The 21,165-nt window shown below is 39.6% G+C and overlaps 2 protein-coding genes across 5 annotated transcripts in view; both read right to left on the reverse strand.

Annotated features, from left to right (window-relative positions):
- Window positions 1-8,357, reverse strand: part of cpsf6 (cleavage and polyadenylation specific factor 6) — a 33,784-nt gene extending 25,427 nt beyond the window's left edge. For both annotated transcript variants that reach the window (XM_061912270.1, XM_061912268.1), the window contains exon 1: window positions 8,215-8,357. In XM_061912270.1, coding sequence (XP_061768254.1) covers window positions 8,215-8,274 — 60 coding nt within the window. In that variant the 5' untranslated portion in view covers window positions 8,275-8,357. The remainder of the gene's footprint in view (window positions 1-8,214) is intronic.
- A 7,800-nt stretch (window positions 8,358-16,157) lies between these two features.
- The window catches only part of cacna2d4a (calcium channel, voltage-dependent, alpha 2/delta subunit 4a), a 113,894-nt gene continuing 108,886 nt past the window's right edge, over window positions 16,158-21,165 (reverse strand). For 2 of the 3 annotated variants that reach the window (XM_061912323.1, XM_061912321.1), the window contains 5 exons: window positions 20,133-20,153; window positions 19,938-20,058; window positions 17,398-17,518; window positions 17,220-17,297; window positions 16,158-17,149 (listed from right to left, as the gene is read on the reverse strand). In XM_061912323.1, the coding sequence (XP_061768307.1) occupies window positions 17,051-17,149; window positions 17,220-17,297; window positions 17,398-17,518; window positions 19,938-20,058; window positions 20,133-20,153 (440 nt within the window). In that variant the 3' untranslated portion in view covers window positions 16,158-17,050. The remainder of the gene's footprint in view (window positions 17,150-17,219; window positions 17,298-17,397; window positions 17,519-19,937; window positions 20,059-20,132; window positions 20,154-21,165) is intronic. The other variant, XM_061912322.1, reaches the window with a different exon arrangement.

The raw sequence follows: 21,165 nt of genomic DNA on the forward strand, positions 1-21,165 counted from the left end.
CTTCTCTTATCCGACTCTCTCGTTGTCATTTGGGATGTGCATGTCTGTTGTGATTTCCCTTCCTGATTCGATGACCCGCCCTATCTTGCCTCAGATGGCCCTGTCCATAATCTTTTGCCCTAATCTTAACCAATCGTGACTCATCATAGTTAACCAACCAACCAACCATGGATTTTCTTATACGTAAACCACCCAATTATCATTGAATTTCCCCGTATATTTTGTCCCCTACCCATAGAGTTGCTTCGCTAGGTAGCTTGGATTTTTAAGTCAATCCATTTTAATGAAAAACTGGAGTTTTTAATTAAACCGGAACGGATTATGAAAAACCATACTCATTACGGGAAAACCGTAATTGTTGGCAAGTATGGCAAAGAGACAGACATTGTAGGCCGAAAAAAACAAAGAAAAATAGAAAATATGTTTTTTTATTTTTACAGAGATAGAAAAAAAAAACGGATTTCTGACCATGGACGGAAAAATCTCATGCCTGGTCATTTCAATATGAAACCAACTAGTTGTTCATGATGGAAGTTAAATGTCTATTTTTTTCTTGATATAAAGAAGTTATTAATACCATAACTGCTCTTTAACCAAGCAAAAATGTGTTTCATCCAATTACTGGATTAATCCAATACATTTTCAGTCAAATACTCTACAGCTGCAGCTCTAGACCTAATGTATTTTTAAGCGAATACGTACTGCTTGCTACTTTCTATTTACATTTACAAATACAATCGGCGACACAGTTTTTTCTTGCAGTGACCTGCCATGTTTGCTACAAAAATGAAGTGATGGACGCTTCTGATTGTCTAAAATCGTCTTACAAATGATGTGCAAAAACTTTATAGGAGTGTTTGTGTGGACATGGTAGGGCTGGGCGATACGGCCTTTTATTAATATCTCGATATTTTTAGGCCATGTCACGATGCACGATATATATCTCGATATTTTGCCTTAGCCTTGAATTAGCACTTGATGCATATAATCAAATGTCTGTCTATCTGGGTTGGCCTTGCGATGAGGTGGCGACTTGTCCAGGATGTAGCCCGCCTTCTTCCCGATTGTAGCTGAGATGGGCACCAGCGCCCCCCGGGACCCCAAAGGGGAATAAGCGGTAGAAAATGGATGGATGCATATAATCATACCAGTATGATTATTTTATGTCTCGACATTAAAACATTATTGTTCATCCATCCATCTTCTTCTGCTGCTGCTTATCCGTAGTCGGGTCGCGGGGGCAGCAGCCTAAGCAGGGAAGCCCAGACTTCCCTCTTCCCCAGCCACTTCGTCTAGCTCTTCCCGGGGGATCCCGAGGCGTTCCCAGGCCAGCCGGGAGACAAAGTCTTCCCGACGTGTCCTGGGTCTTCCGCCGTGGCCTCCTACCGGTTGGACGTGCCCTAAACACCTCCTTAGGGAGACGTTCGGGTGGCATCCTGACCAGATGCCCGAACCACCTCATCTGGCTCCTCTCGATGTGGAGGAGCAGCGGCTTTACTTTGAGTTCCTCGCAGATGGCAGAGCTTCTCACCCTATCTCTCATCTCGGCCGATTGTACCCGTGATCTTATCCTTTCGGTCATGACCCAAAGCTCATGACCATAGATGAGGGTGGGAACGTAGATCAACCGGTAAATTGAGAGCTTTGCCTTCCGGCTCAGCCCCTTCTTCACCACAATTATTGTTCATACTGCATCAATATATGCTAATTTTAAACTTTCATACAGAGAGGGAAATATCAACTACGTCATTTTACCAAAACTCTATTTATTAAACAGTGGCACAAACATTTTAAAACAAGCTATTTGTGCACTTTTCAGCATGATGTCACTAAGATGATATATCAAAACAACATTAAATTATAATGCACTCTTTGTACAGAACGCCACTAGAATAGTTACAAATAAATAGTGCACTTTTGTGCATGATGTAAAGATATTTCAAAAACTGTCAAATAAAAATTAGCTGCATAATAAGAAATCAAAAAGTGTATGTCCTTCACAATGTGGTAGGTTACTGTGGACGTTATCGCCTTCTGTTGTTGACTATTTTTGTCATATGGTTTTGATCTGGAAATGGTTGCTTGGACATTTTGTGGGTGTGGCACCGAACGGAGATGTTGACATGCGGAGTTTCAAGCACTCATTCTCTAGCGGGTGAATTTTCAAATCATGCTACATATTAGCAGTTATGCTACTTTTGTAGCAACGCTTTAGCTGCATATTACGGTTCTCTGTTCAACATTACCCCGCTTGAAGCCAAACCCCCGCCAGACGATGGACCCCATGCTATTTTTCTTGGGAGTTAATTCTTCTTCCTTCATTTGTTACCAGATTGGCACCTTCTTTATCTCGTATTACCACTTGCACCTCTCCACTAGCATCACAGCTAACGCTACCCATCCCGCTACCTGTCTGCTCCGCGAGGGGGGATGAAATTGCACGCGCGACAGTATGTGACGTATGTAAGAAGGTGCGCTTGTTTTATTTTTCTGTGAGAAGGAGAGACAAGAAAGAGTGAGAAGAGCCTGTAGTTTAATGCCTGCAGCTAGAAGCTACAGCGTCAGAACGTATACTCGAATATCATGATATAGTTATTTTCTATATTGCACAGAGAAAAAACAGCGATATATCGAGTATATTCGATATATTGCCCAGCCCTAGGACATTGCATAAAACAGTGTATCGGTAATTGTTTTTGCAATACGGTGGTTAGTACTCTGCTTAGATTATGCTAAAAAATATGTCTTTCCCATTTTTGTTTCAACCCGAATACAGCTTTGGAAAATCAAGCAATTATCGATGAAACCTTACAATGACGAGCCCGGTGTTATGGCCCTCAACGATTATTATTTATTCTAAAATATATAGTCTAACTAAAAATAATCTGTAAATAAAGTCAACATCAGCAGCAGCTCAATTAATAGTTTTAGTTTTACTGCCGTATATGACCTGAATATAAGACTACTCCAATTATCACTCAAGTATTTTGAGGCAGTAGTATTTTCCGGATTGGTAAAAGTTAGACAGAGTGGGAAGAGTTGAAGAACCGGATAGAAGTTTTGCTTTAAAGGGGGGACCTATTCTTACCCAATTCCCAAAAATGCAAAATCAAACCATTAGAGATGTTTATAAAAAAATATTGATTTCCTTCATACTTCCCCCAAACAAGCCATCTGGAATTAGCACAACCTGTGATGTCAGCGGATTATCCATAAATAGTAGAAATTTACCCAAAGTACTTTGCGCGAGTCCGCCATTGTAGTCTGTGCTGTAGTCCAGTGTTTTTCAACCACTGTGCTGCGGCACACTCGTGTACCGTGAGATATTGTCTGGTGTGCCGTGGGAGATTATGTAATTTCACCTAATTGGGTGAAAAATATTTTTTGCAAACCAGTAATCATAATCCGCAAATGTTCCGTTGTTGAGTGTCTGTACAATATGCAGATGACAGCGGGAGGCAGTGTGCAGGTAAAAAAGGCATCTAACGCTAAAAACCAAAAAGAAATAAAAGGCATTGAAGCTTAGGGAATGCTATGCAAAACAAAACTAAAATTGAACTGGCTACAATGTAAACAAAAAAAGATTGCTGGACGACAGCAAAGACTTACAGCGTGTAGAGCAGACGGCATCCACAAAGTACATCCGTACATGACAATCAACAACAAAATAGGAGGAAAAAAAAGTACTAAAACACTACACACAGGAAAACACCAAAAAACTCCAAATAAGTCACAGTGTGATGTGACCGGTTGCGACAGGACACCTACTTTGAGACAAGAGCTATAGTAATGCATGGTTGGTTATGGTGTGAATTCATAGCCAACAATTGGGAGAACAACTTTTTACTGTCAATATTGGCTGCTGGGTTAAATTTTTGTATTTTTTCTGCTGGTGGTGTGCCTCTGGATTTTTTCAATGAAATGCTGTAGTCCATAAGTACTTTATTTTTCTTTATCCACTTGTTGTGGGGCAGAATGGCTTGTACATGCACGTACATCCTCCACAGTTGCCATTTCTAACACAAAGTGGTGTATAGTTTGAACTTATCTGTCAGTAGACTCGCTATGGAAGTGCTGAAAAGTACAACGGCGTGGCGAAGTTGGTAGAATGGCTGTGCCAGCAATCTGAGGGTTATTGGTTCAATCCCCACCTTCTACCATCCTAGTCACGTCCGTTGTGTCCTTGGGCAAGACACTTCACCCTTGCTCCTGATAGGTACTGGTGAGCGCCTTGCATGGCAGCTCCCGCCATCAGTGTGTGAATGTGTGTGTGAAAGGGCGAATGTGGAAAATACAGTCAAAGCGCTTTGGGCTCCTAAAAAGTGGTAGAAAAGCGCTGTACAAGTACAACCCATTTACCATTTACCATAACATGGACAACGGGGAGAACACCAGTCGAAGTGGAGCCAGGTAAATAAGACCACCCACAAAACGAAACGGTCAGAAAGCAGATAGAAAACGATCTGTAAAACAATCTATTCAAAACTATGACCAAACAACCACCACTACACGTTATGTTGACCACAAGGAAGTGTTTTAAATGTAGAAACAAATCGTCACTTGAGCCATTCAAGGATAAACAGATGAGTTTAGGAGGGATGGGATGACTTTAAAAGGTACATTGTGCGGTTTTGAAACAGTCAACAAAAAGCAGCTTTCTCCGGAGTCACCCACCGTCATTCTGCACAACAATGCTTTTATAGGTGAGCCCATTTTTCTTCTTGCGAAAAAAAAATAGGCAGACAATCAAGGTTTAAACTGCTATGATTATGCTTTTAGGCCAATTCTGCAATCAACATGAACTAAGTGGGTTGCTTCCAAGATAGATGGAAACCAACATGGCAAGAAGCAGCTGGATCTTCTAAGCGAATGGTTCTTAACCTTTTTTCAGTGATGTACCCTGTAAGATTTTTTTAAATTCAAGTACCCCATAATCAGAGCAAAGCATTTTTGGTTGAAAAAAAGATTTAAATAAGTAAAATACAGCACTATGTCATCAGTTTCTGATTTATTAAATTGTATAAGAGTGCAAAACATTGCTCATTTTTAGTGGTCTTTCTTGAACTATTTGGAAAAAAAACAAAAACTAAAAATTATTACAAAATAAACAAGTGATTCAATTATAAATAAAGATTTCTACACATAGAAGTAGTCATCAACGTAAAGTGCCCTCTTTGGGGATTGTAATAAAGATCCATCTGGATTTATGAACTTAATTGTAAACATTTCTTCACAAAAAAAGAAATCTTTAACATCAATATTTATGGAACATGTCCACAAAAAAAATCTAGCAGTCAACACTGAATATTGCATTTAGGGCTGGGCGATATATTGATATATAGCGGGTTTGTCTCTGTGCGATATAGAAAATGACTATATCGTAATATTCGAGTATACGTTCTAACGCAGGACTTTTAGCTGCGGGCGTACACTTCAGGTTCTCCTCGCCCTTTCCTGTCCTTCATTCTCACAGACAAGCAGGCGCACATTCTTACATACATCACATACACGCCCTCGCAGGGCAGAGAGGTAGCGGTGTGGCTAACGTTAGCTGCTAACATAGCAGTACAAGAGAAAGATGGTGCGGATCTGGTAACAAATGAAGGAAGACTTCATTCCCAATAAAAACAGCAGGGTTTCCATCGTCTGGTGGTGATTCGGCTTCAAGTGGGAATATGTAGAACAGACAACCGTAATTTGTCAAGTGTGGGGGGGAAAGCGTTGCTATAAAAAGTAGCATTACTGCTAATATGTAGCATAGTTTGTAAAGTCGCTCGCTAGAGAATGAAGAGAATTTCATAACCTTAGTAACATACCACGCAGTGAAGGACGAATACTGTTTGATTTCCTATTATGCAGCTCATTTTTATTTGACACTTAAAAGGTCTCTGACAATCTTGCAATTTATGTTTTGGAAATGACTTGAATGTTTGTGCCATTGCTTAATAACTTTAATAAATACACTTTTAGTCAATTGACCTAGTTGTGATTTCCCTCTCTGCATGAAAGTTTAAAAGTAGCATATATAAATGCAGTATGAAGAAGAATGTTTCAAAGTAGACACATAAAATCATCATACTGCTGTGATTATATGCATCAAGTGTTCATTCAAGGCCAAGGCAAAATATCGTGATATATATCGTATATCGCGATAGGGCCTAAAAATATTGCGATACTAAAGGCCTACTGAAATGAGATTTTCTTATTTAAACGGGCATAGCAGGTCCATTCTTTGTGTCATACTTGATCATTTCACGATATTGCCATATTTTTGCTGAAAGGATTTAGTAGAGAACATCCACGATAAAGTTCGCAACTTTAGGTGCTAAGAGAAAAGCCCTGCCTCTGCCGGAAGTCGCAGACGATGATGTCACCCGTGTGATGGCTCCTCACATATTCACATTGCTTTTAATGGGAGCCTCCAACAAAAAGTGCTATTCGGACTGAGAAAACGACAATTTCCCCATTAATTTGAGCGAGGATTAAAGATTTGTGTTTGAGAATATTGATATCGACGGACTACAATAACAAAAAATTTTTAAAAAGTTAAAAAAAAAAAAAAACACGATTGCATTGGGACGGATTCCGATGTTTTTAGACACATTTACTAGGATAATTCTTGGAAATCCCTTATCTTTTTATTGTGTTGCTAGTGTTTCAGCAAGTTAAATAGTACCTGATAGTCGGAAGGGTGTCTCCACGGGTGTCTTGACGCGCAGTGTCTCAGGGGAGTCGAGGGCAGCTATGGACGGCACAAGCTCAGCTTTTCTCCGGTAAGAACCGACTTTTTAACCACAATTTTTTCACCGAAACCTGCTGGTTGACATTTGGTAGGGATCCATGTTGGCTTGACCGCGCTCTGATCCATAGGAAAGTTTCACCTCCGGGAATTTTAAACAAGGAATCACCGTGTGTTTGTGTGGCTAAAGCTTCCAAACTCCATCTTTCTACTGTGACTTCTCCGATATTAATTGAACAAATTTCAAAAGATTCAGCAACACAGATGTCCAAAATACTGTGTAATTATGCCGTTAAAGCAGACGACATTTAACTGTGTGTGTGTGCACAGCGCTCATACTTCCTAAAAACCTGTGACGTCTTGCGTACACGTCATCATTACACGACATTTCGAAGACGAAACTCCCGGGAAATTTAAAATTTTAATTTAGTAAACTAAAAAGGCTGTATTGGCATGTGTTGCAATGTTAATATTTCATCATTGATATATAAACTGTCAGACTGCGTGGTGGGGAGTAGTGGGTTTCACTAGGCCTTTAAAAAAAGGCAATATCGCCCAGCCCTAATTGCATTGTTGCATTTCTTTTCACAATTTATGAAGTAACATCACATTTTGTTGAAGTATTATTCAATAAACATATTTATAAAGGATTTTTGAACTGTTTCTATTTTTAGAATATTAAAAAAATATATATCACGTACCCCTTGGCATACCCTCAAGTACCCCCATTTGAGAACCAGTGTTCTAAACAGTATAATAAAATGTGATGAATGACTAATAACATTCACCGAATGTAATAACTTTTAATGAAAATATGAATGAAAAGAAGTATCGTTTGGTTCAAAATTGTCTAAAGCACCTGTAAAATGTCAAACTGATGTATAACTAAACCTACAATCAAGAGGTAAATGTTGATATTAAGTGTATGTTTTAGTTGTAATGCAAAATGTCATCTCAAACACTACAACGGTCGCATGGACGACAAAATAAGCTGCATTCCAAAAACACCATCATTTTTAGTTGACGTAATCCATTTGAACACGTTTGATGCAACGCACAATTCGCCAGCATGACCATAGAAGCCCATGAAGAGTTATTGTCTTCGATTTGTGATTTTTTTTTTTGCAAAGCAACATAATACGACTGCGTTTGTTTGGCTTTGTTAGCCCGCCATGCCAAGGCCCCAACTAGTTCTTACACGCAACAACGACTTATCTGGAAATGCATTCCGACTATGATAAACAAGTAAACAATTCAACAAAATAAGAAATACAATTTAATAAATGGATGCTTTTTCACTATTAATGCGTCCGGACATCAAGTTACAGCAGCTTGGGCCCACACGCGAGGGGCAAACTGCGGCCGGACATATCCCGTTGTTTGCCCCAACAAAATGGCCACAATGGAACGTGAAAAACACCACACAGAAATGTTGCTTCTTGGCCAAAAAAGATAGCACAAATTTGAGTAAATACCTGATTGAACTCCTCCTCTACGTCGGCGTAGATATCGATGTGATCTACACCGTCCGCCATTTTCCTCAGGGCCGTTCCTCGCGCTAGCAACTAGCCAGGGCTGTGGCAGCTCACGCAGCAACAATGAGAGGGGCGGATGGCGCCCTCTGTTGTTCCCTATTGGTCATTGCAGCCACCACTTAATAACTTTACGTTGGAATACATCAATTTCACAATTGTAAGCATTCCCGAATGATTTATCTTGCTTTAATTCACTTGGTAATTGTCTAGTTAGTATTAAACATGCCTAACATGTGTATCGGCTGTGGACATCTCTGCGCTGCTGATCTGCCTGATCCGCTTGGGATGGTTTCCTGATGGCTCTACTATGGACGGGACTCTCTCTACTGCAGGGGTCACCAACCTTTTTGAAACCAAGAGCTACTTCTTGGGTACTGATTAATGCGAAGGGCTACCAGTTTGATACACCCTTAAATAAATTGCAAGAAATAGCCAATTTGCTCAATTTACCTCTAACTCAATGTTATTATTAATAATTAATGATATTTATCTTTGTGGAAACACTGATCATCTTAATGATTTCTCACAATATATATTTTTGATGACATGTTTTAAATAGGTTAAAATTCAACCTGCACTTTGTTAGAATATATAACAAATCGGACCAAGCTATATTTCTAACAAAGACAAATCATTATTTCTTCTAGATTTTCCAGAACAACATTTTTAAAAGAAATTCAAAGACTTTGAAATAAGACTTAAATTTGATTCTACAGATTTTCTAGATTTGCTAGAATATTTTTTATTTATTTTAAACATAATAAGTTCTAAGAAATATTTCACAAATATTCTTCGTCGAAAAACCAGAAGCTAAAATGAAAAATTAAATCAAAATGTATTTATTATTCTTTACAATAATAATAAAAAAAAGAAAATACTTGAACATTGATTTAAAATGTCAGGAAAGAAGAGGAAGGAATTTAAAAGGTAAAAAGGTAAATGTGTTTAAAAATCCTAAAATTATTTTTAAGGTTGTATTTTTTCTCTAAAATTGTCTTTCTAAAAGTTATAAGAAGCAAAGTTAAAAAAAATAAATGAACTTATTTAAACAAGTGAAGACCAAGTCTTTCAAATATTTTCTTGGATTTTCAAATTCTATTTGAGTCTTGTCTCTCTTAGAATTAAAAATGTGGAGCAAAGCGAGCCCAGCTTGCTAGTAAATAAATACAATTTAAAAAATAGAGGCAGCTCACTAGTAAGTGCTGCTATTTGAGCGATTTTTAGAACAGGCCAGCGGGCTACTCATCTGGTCCTTACGTGACTCCTGCTCTACTGTGTTGGATCCACTTTGGACTGGACTCTCACGGTTGTGTTGGCTCCACTATGGATTCAACTTTCACAGTATCATGTTAGACCCGCTCGACATCCATTGCTTTCGGTTCCCCTAGGGGGGGGTGGGGGGTTGCCCACATATGCGGTCCTCTCCAAGGTTTCTCATAGTCATCATTGTCACCGACGTCCCACTGGGTGTGAGTTTTCCCTGCCCTTATGTGGGCCTACCGAGGATGTCGTTGTGGTTTGTGTTTGGGTTTGTACAGCCCTTTGAGACACTAATGATTTAGGGCTATATAAATAATCATTGATTGATTGATTGATAACATGAATCACATAAAACAAATGCATGTTCACATTTGAGAAGAGCAGAATGTATTCATATAGCCCTTCTTAATGTGTGCCATATCTGAGTCCATCCATCCATCTTCTTCCGCTTATCTGAGGTCGGGTCGCGGGGGCAGCAGCCTAAGCAGGGAAGCCCAGACTTCCATCTCCCCACCCACTTCGTTTTTTGATTGATTTATTGATACTTTTATTAATAGATTGCACAGTTCAGTACATATTCCGTACAATTGACCACTAAATGGTAACACCCGAATAAGTTTTTCAACTTGTTTAAGTCGGGGTCCATGTTAATCAATTCATGGTAATTGATTAACGCCTCGGCATCCTCGAGGCGTTCCCAGGCCAGCCGGGAGACATAGTCTTCCCAACGTGTCCTGGGTCTTCCCCGTGGCCTCCTACCGGTTGGACGTGACCTAAACACCTCCCTAAAGAGGCGTTCGGGTGGCATCATGACCAGATGCCCGAACCATCTCATCTGGCTCCCTCGATGTGGAGGAGCAGCTTTGAGCTCCTCCCGGATGGCAGAGCTTCTCACCCTATCTCTAAGGCAGTGGTTCTCAACCTTTTTTCAGCGATGTACCTCCCGTTAACATGTTTTTAATTCAAGTACCCCCTAATCAGAGCAAAGCATTTTTAGTTGAAAAAAATAGATCAATAAGTAAAATACAGTACTGTGTCATCAGTTTCTGATTCATTAAATTGTATAAAAGAGCAAAATATTGGTCATTTGTAGTGGTCTTTCTTGAACTATTTGGAAAAAAGAAAGAAAAATAACTAAAAGTTGTTAAAAAATAAATAAGTGATTCAATTATATATAAAGATTTCTACACATAGAAGTAATCATCAACTCTTCGGGGATTGTAATAGAGATCCATCTGGATTCATCATCTTAATTCTAAAAATTTCTTCACAAAAAAAAAGAAATCTTTAGCAACAATATTTATGGAACATGTCCACAAAAAAATCTACCGGTCAACACTGAATATTGCATTGTTGTATTTCTTTTCACAGTTTATGAACTTACATTCATATTTTGTTGAAGTATTATTCAATAAATATATTTATAAAGGATTTTTGAATTGTTGCTATTTTTAGAATATTTAAAAAAATAATAATCTCACGTACCCCTTGGCATACCTTCAAGTACCCTCAGGGGTACGCGTATGAGAACCACTGCTCTAAGGGAGAGCACCGCCACCTGGCGGAGGAAACTCATTTCGGCCGCTTGTACCCGTGATCTTGTCCTTTCGGTCATGACCCAAAGCTCATGACCATAGGTGAGGATGGGAACGTAGATCGACCGCTAAATTGAGAGCTTTTCCTTCCGGCTCAGCTCCTTCTTCACCACAACGGATCGATACAGCGTCCGCATTACTGAAGACGCCGCACCGATCCGCCTGTCGATCTCGCGATCCACTCTTCCCTCACTTGTGAACAAGACTCCGAGGTACTTGAACTCCTCCACTTGGGGCAGGGTCTCCTCCCTAACCCGGAGAAGGCCCTCCACCCTTGGACTCAAATTTGGAGCTGCTGTTTCTTATCCCGGTCGCTTCACACTCGGCTGCGAACCGATCCAGTGAGAGCTGAAGATCCCAACCAGATGAGTGAGTCATTGTGTAGAAATATGGGAAAATAATTACAAAGGTTAACCGTGTTGCAAAAAAGATCAGTTAGACCAGTGGTTCTTAACCTGGGTTCGATCAAACCCTAGGAGTTCGGTGAGTCGGTCTCAGGGGTTCGGCAGAGATCAAAACACACCCGACTCTTCGTGTAAATACAAACTTTTCCCTATCGGCGTATTACGGATACGGCAACAGCTGACTGATTTGCAGGTGTGTAATTAGTTGTGAGTTCATTCACTGCCTTAGTTTTGTTGTTTGAACAAGGTGATGTTCATGCATGGTTCATTTTTTGCGCCAGTAAAAAAATCATGGCAACACTTTAGTATGGGGAACATATTCACCATTAATTAGTTGCGTATTAATATGCAAATTAGTAACATATTCTCTTAGCTAGTCACTAAGTACTAATTCGGTATGGCCTTATTATAACCCTAACCCTCTAACCCTGACCAAAACCCTCTAAATTAAGTCTTTGTTACTTAGAATATGTTCCCCATACTAAAGTGTTACCAAAAACATATAACTTTGTCTTGAATTAGAAAATGTTTTTTTTCAATTTTTCACTAAAGAAGGGTTCGGTGAATGCACGTATGAAACTGGTGGGGTTCGGTACCTCCAACAAGGTTAAGAACGGCTGAGTTAGACTGATACAAACAGTAATGTCGGATGTAGAGAACGTAAAAACACTTTATTTATTGAATCAACAATTTTGAAATTCAATGATTTGGTAAAATTGCAAACGGCTAAAATGATGTTCAAAGCAAACTATAACCTGCTACTCAAGATTATACAACCATTCTTCTAAACTAGAGAGGAGAAATATAATCTTAGAAGAAAGTCTAATTTAAAAAATATTTGTATGCACGTACAACACTAAAAACCTTTAGCATATCAGTATGTGTAATTAAATTATGGCATGAATTAATCAAAGAAGTTAAACAATATGCTGATATGATCCAGTTTACGAGGTTGTCCAAATTAATAGTGCTCACAAAGTACAAAGAAGAAGAATTATGAGAAACACAGTCAGTGTTGTCGAACATGGGATATTCTTCATATCAGTATGTTTATCATGACTGACTTAATTATTTATTACAAAAACTGCTGTAATAATCATTCATGGATGTCATTGTGCTACAAAAAGAAGTTAGTAAATGAACATATGTATTTGTGAACGCTCTGAAGTCAGAAAGGGGTAGGATTAAATAAGCTTTGCTTCTTCCTACTCCTTTTCGGACATGATGTAAAGTGAAATGATATGAAATTGTGTGATGTATTATGTTGTAAGTGTGTTGATGTTCAAAATAACCTAAAGAAAGAAAGAACGAAAGAATGTCTGAGAGTTGGTTGACATCCTGTTTTACCATGCTCCCATTTTAATAGGGAAATGAGGTGTCCATATTCTGACAAATGTTTAGTTATCATTACTAACATCATATTTTAAAAAAAAGTCTTTAAGCTTTATTGGATTGTTTGTAGAATATTGGTGTAAAAACTTTGCACAGTAACAACGACAGGAATACAAACAATGCATAAAGAATATATATATATATATATATATATATATATATATATATATATATATATATATAGTTCAAATTATCTCATGTCATCTTTAAATGATACCAACCTAAATTAACTCACACAGACACTAGACAGTACAAAACATGGAGATAATTTAATTTGGCTTTGTTCATCAGTGTACAGTCTAGAGTCTAGACACAAACAATAGTGTGAAGTTTGAAGGACAAAAATATGAATGAATATGTTTGATGGTTTAAGCAATAAAGATGGGTCAGAGGTCAAGCAATTTGTGGTAAACATGCAACAGGGCAAAGAAAAGTATATTAAACGAGTAGAAATGTACAAAAATACCATATGTAGTTAGATTTAAACTTTTAATTTAAAGGGTTATACATGTTTGTTGTGAGTGACCATTTTATTTGATAAGCGAACCAAGGAATTATTTATAAATCAATATATAGAGAGAAGCATCTCAATACAGTAGAATTTGAAAAGTGAATTTCAGTAGTTCAATTAAAAAAAGTAAAACCCTCAGCTTTTAAATATAACAAATATTCCAACACACATCTAATCATTTTGATGATTCAAGTTTACAGTAAGGATAATGCTAAGATTTTTTTTATAATAATGATAATAATAATGAATTAGATTTATATAGCGCTTTTCTATTATTCCGATGTTGCAGCCTTGACCATTGGCCGATACCGATTTTGATCTGATGTCAGCACATTATAACACGGACTATTGACTTATTTTTTAGCGTGTAATGTTATAGAAGTATTGATCAAGTGATATGTTGTGATCATGTGGGCTCAGCCTGCTGGATAGAATCAGAGATCAGATCAGAGTCTGGATTAGACTGCAAACTAGTTGTTGTATTTAGTTTTAATTACGTTTCTGAGAATGATTTAAAGCATTTATTTAAGTTTGTAGGCAGCACGGTGTAACAGGGGTTAGTGCATGTGCCTCACAATACGAAGGTCCTGAGTTGCCCTGGGTTCAATCCCGGGCTCGGGATCTTTCTGTGTGGAGTTTGCATGTTCTGCCCGTGACTGCGTGGGTTCCCTCGGGTACTCTGGCTTCCTCCCACCGCCAAAAACATGCACCTGGGGATAGGTTGATTGGCAACACTAAATTGGCCCTAGTGTGTGAATGTTGTCCGTCTATCTGTGTTGGCCCTCCGATGAGGTGGCGACTTGTCGAGGTTGTACACCGCCTTCCGCCCGAATGCAGCTGAGATAGGCTCTAGCGACCCCCTGTGACCCCGAACGGGACAGGCGGTAGAAAATTGATGGATTGATGTATTTCAGTTTGTTCGAGGTGTGTTGCCACTGTCAGAAAGTAATCTTAATTTAAATGGGCCCGTTTTGTCTTTGGTTGAGTAAGTAAGTATTTTACTTATTATTACACACCAGCTATTTGATTGTAATGTGCATTATAGTTGTAGCTTTCATTTAATGCATGTCTTTTGTGTTGGAATGTGACAGAGAAGTTAGTTAATATCCCGTCTACGTTATCAATCAATCAATCAATGTTTATTTATATAGCCCTAAGTCACAAGTGTCTCAAAGGGCTGCACAAGCCACAACGATACCCGCGGTACAGAGCCCACATAAGGGCATGGAAAAACTCACCCCAGTGGGACGTCGGTGACAATGACTTTGAGAAACCTGGGAGAGGACCGCATGCTTCACAGTAGGTATGGCGTTCTTGGGATGCAACTCAGCACTCTTCCCCTCCAAACACAACAAGTTGAGTCCATACCAAAATGGATACATGGATGATACAGCAGAGGATTGGGAGAATGTCATGTGGTCAGATGAAACCAAAATAGAACTTTTTGGTATAAACTCAACACGTTGGCATTGGAGTAAGAAGAACACCGAGCTACATCCCACGAACACCACACCCACTGTGTGGAAACATCATGGTTTGGGGCTGTTTTTCTGCTAAGGGGACAGGACGATTGATCCGTGTTAAGGAAAGAATGAAGGGGGCCATGTATTGTGAGATTTTGAGCCAAAACCTCCTTCCATAATTTATTTCTGTGTTCACTTTTACAGTGTTTTGAAGTAAAATGCTCTCAAATGGAGACACGATGTTATCAGTCTGCAAAGCCACCAAGAAGAGACATTAGACTGCCACTATCGCAGTCCTTATATCTGACGTTTTAGATGCAGGCCCATATAATCCCAAATCAGTTTTTTGATTAAATTAGATCAATATCGGCTCGGGAGTCAGGACACCCCTACTTTACAGCTATAAAAAAAAAATCAGTATTTCGTAGACCAGGGGCCGGCAACCCAGGGCTCCAGAGCCGCATGCAGCTCTTTGTTCACTCTGATGTGGCTCAGCTGCATACTTGCCGACCCCCCCGATTTTTCCGTGAGGTTTCCGGATTTCAGTGTCTCTCCCAGAAATCTCCCGAGGATAATATTGTCATATTTTCACCCGGATAACAATATTGAGGGCGTGACGTGATGGCAATGCCTATAATGTCCTCTGGAACATGTCGTCGCGTTCGCTTTCATACCTTGCTATTTGAGTGCCGGCCGGTCACATGTAGTCTGAGGCTGCTGTCATCACGCGTAAGTGACTGCAAGGCATACTTGTTCAACAGCCATACAGGTTACACTGAGGGTTGTGATATAAACAACTTTAACACTCTTACTAATATGCGCCACACTGTGAACCCACACCAAACAATAATGACAAACACATTTCGGGAGAACATCTGTACTGTAACACGACATAACAAATACTCAGAATCCCATGCATCCCTAACTCTTACGGGCTACATTATACACCCCCGCTAACACGACCGCCCCCATGCCCCCGCTCCGTGCGTCAGTTGAGGTTGGCGGGGGCAGGGTTTGGTGGTAGCGGGGGTGTATAATGTAGCCTGGAAGAGTTAGGGATGCATGGGATTCTGCGTATTTGTTCTGTTGTGTTTATGTTGTGTTACGGTGCGGATGTTCTCCCGAAATGTGTTTGTCATTCTTGTTTGGTGTGGTTTCACAGTGTGGGGCATATTAGTAAGAGTGTTAAAGTTGTTTAAACGGGCACCCTCAGTGTAACCTGTATGGCTGTTGAGCAAGTATGCCTTGCAGTCACTCACGTGTGTCTGCAGAAGTCACATACAACATGCGAATGGGCTGGCAATCCGTTTGATACGGATGTAGAGCACGCTATACGCATTTTCAATATAGCACCTCCTTAATATTGATGAAGTTCGGTAGCCTCCCGGAAAAATTGGGATGATTGGCAAATTTGATGTTGACAAGCGGCATTCAAATAAAACTTGCGGGCCGCACTAACAAACTTTGTACGCTGTGTTATTTCATTTTAAATTTCCAAAGAGTTTTGTGGCTCCCATTGTTGTCTTTATTTTGTGAAATGGGTCAAAATGGCTGTTTGAGTGGTAAAGGTTGCTGACCCCTGTCCTAGACTAGGATAATTAGTTTACTTGGTCTAGTAATCTTAATTGAACTACTGACCTCAAATAACTTTCCAAGACTATTACAAGTATTGCGATGCACATATACTGTATTTAGAATAGGTTGGCCATATGCAACGCTAAGTGGGGTAAAGGTACATCAGAAAGTCATTACATTCGGTCATGTGATTCATAATTCATCACTGTGAGTTACAGCAGCCACCTGCTTCTCCTTTGTTTCCACTTTGACATGCAAGGAAAGTAACTAATGGAGTGGTGACCATGGCAACAGCAGCCAATTTTACTGGAGTTAACCAAAACAATGTCAAAAATGCATTCAGATTTGTGGTTCTGAGCGCATTTCGGTGCACTTCCAACACGTTCTTACATATTTACCATCTCTGCTTTTTGCTGTCACTTAACACTGATTGAGTCTTTGGTGGTTTACATTTGAGTACAAGTGAGACAAACCCAACCACCGGACTTCCTTTTAACACAAGCAAACACGACCAGTGTGAACGCACCCTGAGACATACAAAATAAATCCACTTGTGGTGTCCGGCAACAGGATGGGTCACCACGGCAAGAGGAACATGGCGACTGGGGGACAAAGTATGACCAGCAAGGCAGAAAGGGACGCTGCTGACGCTCCTCCACAGTCGTTTGCGTTCTCCTAGAAGGAACGCAACGTCTATGTGAGCGCAAGTATGATGAATGTACGAGGACATGTGGCAGGAACGCACCTGAGGGTGGTAAGCATGGCAGGACTCGGGCCGGCGGCGGATCTTCTGGGATCGCATCCGCTCACATTTGACTGAGGAGTTATGTTCCGTGGGGTCAAGGGTCATACACAGCTAATGCATGACAAGCTATGGTTACTCTTTATGTTGCAATGGTGCTCCTTGAATGTGCAATCAAAAGGATATATTTGACTTCTTTGGGCTCCATGGTGATGGGCGGGTGCTGTTTGGAGCAGTCACAGTCGGCCTGGACCACCAGCATCAGCAGGTTGCTCTCCGGGATCTGCTGCACCACAAACAGCCTAAAAAACACAAATGGCAAACGTCAAAACAACAATCATGTGGCAATTCGTTTTTAACAGAATGTCACATACAGGAAAATTAAAGACCTTGGGGCTACTTTTATATTCTTAGCCTTTTGTTAAAACCAATGGACTATAGTTGAGGGTTGAAATAGTGTGAAAAAGCTTTTGAAAAAGATTTGATTGTTATGTGAATTGATTGTAGACACTAAATGGCCCGCAGTGTTTAATTGTAAGTGTGAATAATTGTTTATCTGTGGAGGCCCTGCGATGAGGTGGCGACTTGTCCAGGGTGTACCCTGGCAGTTGCCTTGCGCCCGAGTGCAGCCAGGGTAGGCTCCAGCCCCCACGCAACCCAAAGAGGGACAAGCGGTAGAAAATCGATGGATGGTGTGAAATCCTGGAGGGACTGATTTAAAGACCATTTTAAAGTCTGTACTTTGTGATATAAATACATAATTTATAATGGGTTGTACTTGTATAGCAAGTGTGCCATCCTTATAAAACACACTCACATAGTTTCCGGAAATAGGAACACACATTTGTTGCCGTAAGTCAAAAGTGCGCTGCCATGGAAATAAAAATAATTGTGCTAAGGAAATAAGTTCCAGTAATGCATGAAATAACCAAAATAAAGAAAATATTGTACATATTGCATATTGTTATGAATGTGTCGGTTACTACATTATATGTATACTTGTATAGGGCTTTTCTACCTTCAAGGTACTCAAAGCGCTTTGACACTACTTCCACATTTACCCATTCACACACACATTCGCACACTGATGGAGGGAGCTGCCATGCAAGGCGCTAACCAGCACCCATCAGGAGCAAGGGTGAAGTGTCTTGCTCAGGACACAACGGACGTGACGAGGTTGGTACTAGGTGAGGATTGAACCAGGGACCCTCGGGTTGCGCACTGCCACTCTCCCCACCGCGCCACGCTGTCCCTTGAAAAGGTTCACATCTGCTTTCATCATGCTAACCCAGTGCTTCTATTATTTTTACTTTATTTACCTTCCGTAACCTGTATAATAACCAAGCTGTGGCGATATGGTAATTGTAAGAGCGAACACTGAGGAACTCTTTTTATAGCGTAGTGACACATCGTCTTACGACAGCATGCTACGGTGTTAGCCGTAAGCTAGCTACGATAAGAGGTAAATTAGCTACAACGCAAACAGCTGAATGGTGTTTGAGTTTGTAATGCACAACACAATACGACGCAAATCTTTACTGACTGAAAAACATAAATAATCATATTGGAGTGTCTGCACACAGTTTGTACACAGTTAGCTCAACATTGTATGTAGTTGTACTAACATTAGCATGGTGTGCTGCATGTATCATGATAAATATTATAGTGAATCACTCGATGGACAGTTGTTCATTTGGTCCAGCAGGCCGGCGACAATTTTTCCGGTTTATTTTGTGTAAGCACTCCATTTGTGTCAGCAAATTCCACATTTACAGCGTCAAGTCACGCCGACCTCACTCTTTCGGCTTCCGTCTTCTCCAACATTTAAGCATCTCTTCGAGCTCGCTTCTATAAGCAGCAGTTCATCCTCCGTACATTCAGCTTCAAAAAGATTATGTTGTGAATCCTAATCTGTCCAAAGATAGTCGTTTTCGTTGTCTATTACCAAGTGTGCCATCCTTAAAAAACACTCGCATAGTTTACGGAAATAGGAACACACATTTGTTGCCGTAAGTCAAAAGTGCGCTGCTATGGAACTAAAATTGTGCTAAGGAAATAAGTTCCGGTAATGCATAAAATAACCAAAATACAGAAAATATTGTACATATTGCATATTGTTATGAATGTGTCGGTTACTACATTATATGTATACTTCTACATAACAGGTTAATGGAGGGTTTTGAAATTGTGTTAGAGGGCTTTGAAGGTTACTATGCTGACTACGATTAGACGCACTTTTGAAGTGTTTTTTTTAATCATCTTTAAAATCCTAAAAAAAAAAGACATATGTTTTTTTTGTTAACAATGATTCCAAAAAAGTGCAGATCCCCTTTAAGCGATCATTTAATTTTAGAACATGCCTAAAAAAACAAGCTGCACACTTTAAATGCCCACTGTGCCACACTTTGGACTTCCCAGCTGTACAGAAAACGTTGTATTCCCACATTTGTCCACATGAGGACGCTCTGCACCCTAAAACAGTACAATGGTGAAACTTATCCCTGCTTTCTCTCTCTTACTCTTTTTTTTACCTTTTTTACAGCTTTTCTCATCCTTATGTGCTTTTTATAATCCCACACAGTTTTTTTTATTCTTTCTTTCTATAAATACACATAGCTCCTCTCAGTGTGCACAAGCACAATATTTTTTTTTCATGTGACTGGACGTGGGCTTAGTGGAGAGCTGTATTGTGTGCGTGTTTGAGTTTGCGTGTGTAATTACTTCTGGCAGCGTCCACACTTAATGATACTGTTGGTCTCTTTGACCGACGGCTCATAGACGAAGCTGGGGTACTCTGTGTCACACGGCTGCAGGATGTCCCCCTTTTTCTTGTGTATGTACGCTAATGGAGGACAGAGAAAGGTTTATTTAGAGCTGCTTGAAGACACACACTTGCTCTGTATGAAATATACTCACACGTGCTAGAGGATGGCTTGCCTTAATGGAAGGATGATGATGATGATGATGATGATGATGATGATGATGATGATGATGTTGATGGGTTAACACCAAGAGGTGAGGTGATGAGAAAGTGAAATGAAAATACGTATTTGATACAAGATCTATTCTCTACATTACATGTCTACTTGACCAGATGGATAATTTGATCACACATAAAAACAAACATCCTCTCTCTGACAGGAGTGACAGGCTCACAGTAAATACGGTCAGCGCTCGCTTTGTACGCTTAAAAGAAAGGTGAAATGACGTTCAAGGAAATCAGTGCTTATGTGCGACAGTCTTGAATTTTCCATATTAAATAACACACCTGCAATAAAAGTAGTGCCAGAAATCAGTCCCAAATTAAGTCATTTTATTCTGAGGGCCAAATGGAAAGTTTTGGGGGTTGGGGGTAACCAGAAAGCTGCCAGTTGACATTGACAACAACTCTGTATAAGACTGAAAATACACAAGTCAAAGATCCTGTCTATATGACAGGAGCAATGTGCTGTTTTGAGGGCCTACTGCAAAAAAAATGCTAGTCAAAGATCCTATATACAGTAAAATGTTGATGTTTTAGGGACCACCTGTATTGTAACAAAAAACCCAATATCCTCTATGTCAGTGGTTCTCAACCTTTTTTCAGTGATGTACCCCCTGTGAACATTTTTATTTAATTCAAGTACCCCCTAATCAGAGCAAACCATTTTTGGTAAAAAAAAAAAAAAAGAGATAAAGAAGTAAAATACAGCACTATGTCATCAGTTTCTGATCTATTAAATTGTAAAACATGGCAAAATATTGCTCATTTGTAGTGGTCTTTCTTGAACTATTTGAAAAAAAAGATATAACAATAATTAAGAACGTGTTGAAAAATAAAGAAGTGATTCAATTATAAATAAAGATTTCTACACATGGAAGTAATCATCAACTTAAAGTGCCCTCTTTAGGGATTGTAATAGAGATCCATCTGGATTCATGAACTTAATTCTAAACATTTCTAAACGAA

The sequence above is a fragment of the Nerophis ophidion genome, linkage group LG10 (assembly GCF_033978795.1).
Source record: "Nerophis ophidion isolate RoL-2023_Sa linkage group LG10, RoL_Noph_v1.0, whole genome shotgun sequence".
Classification (NCBI taxonomy): domain Eukaryota; kingdom Metazoa; phylum Chordata; class Actinopteri; order Syngnathiformes; family Syngnathidae; genus Nerophis; species Nerophis ophidion.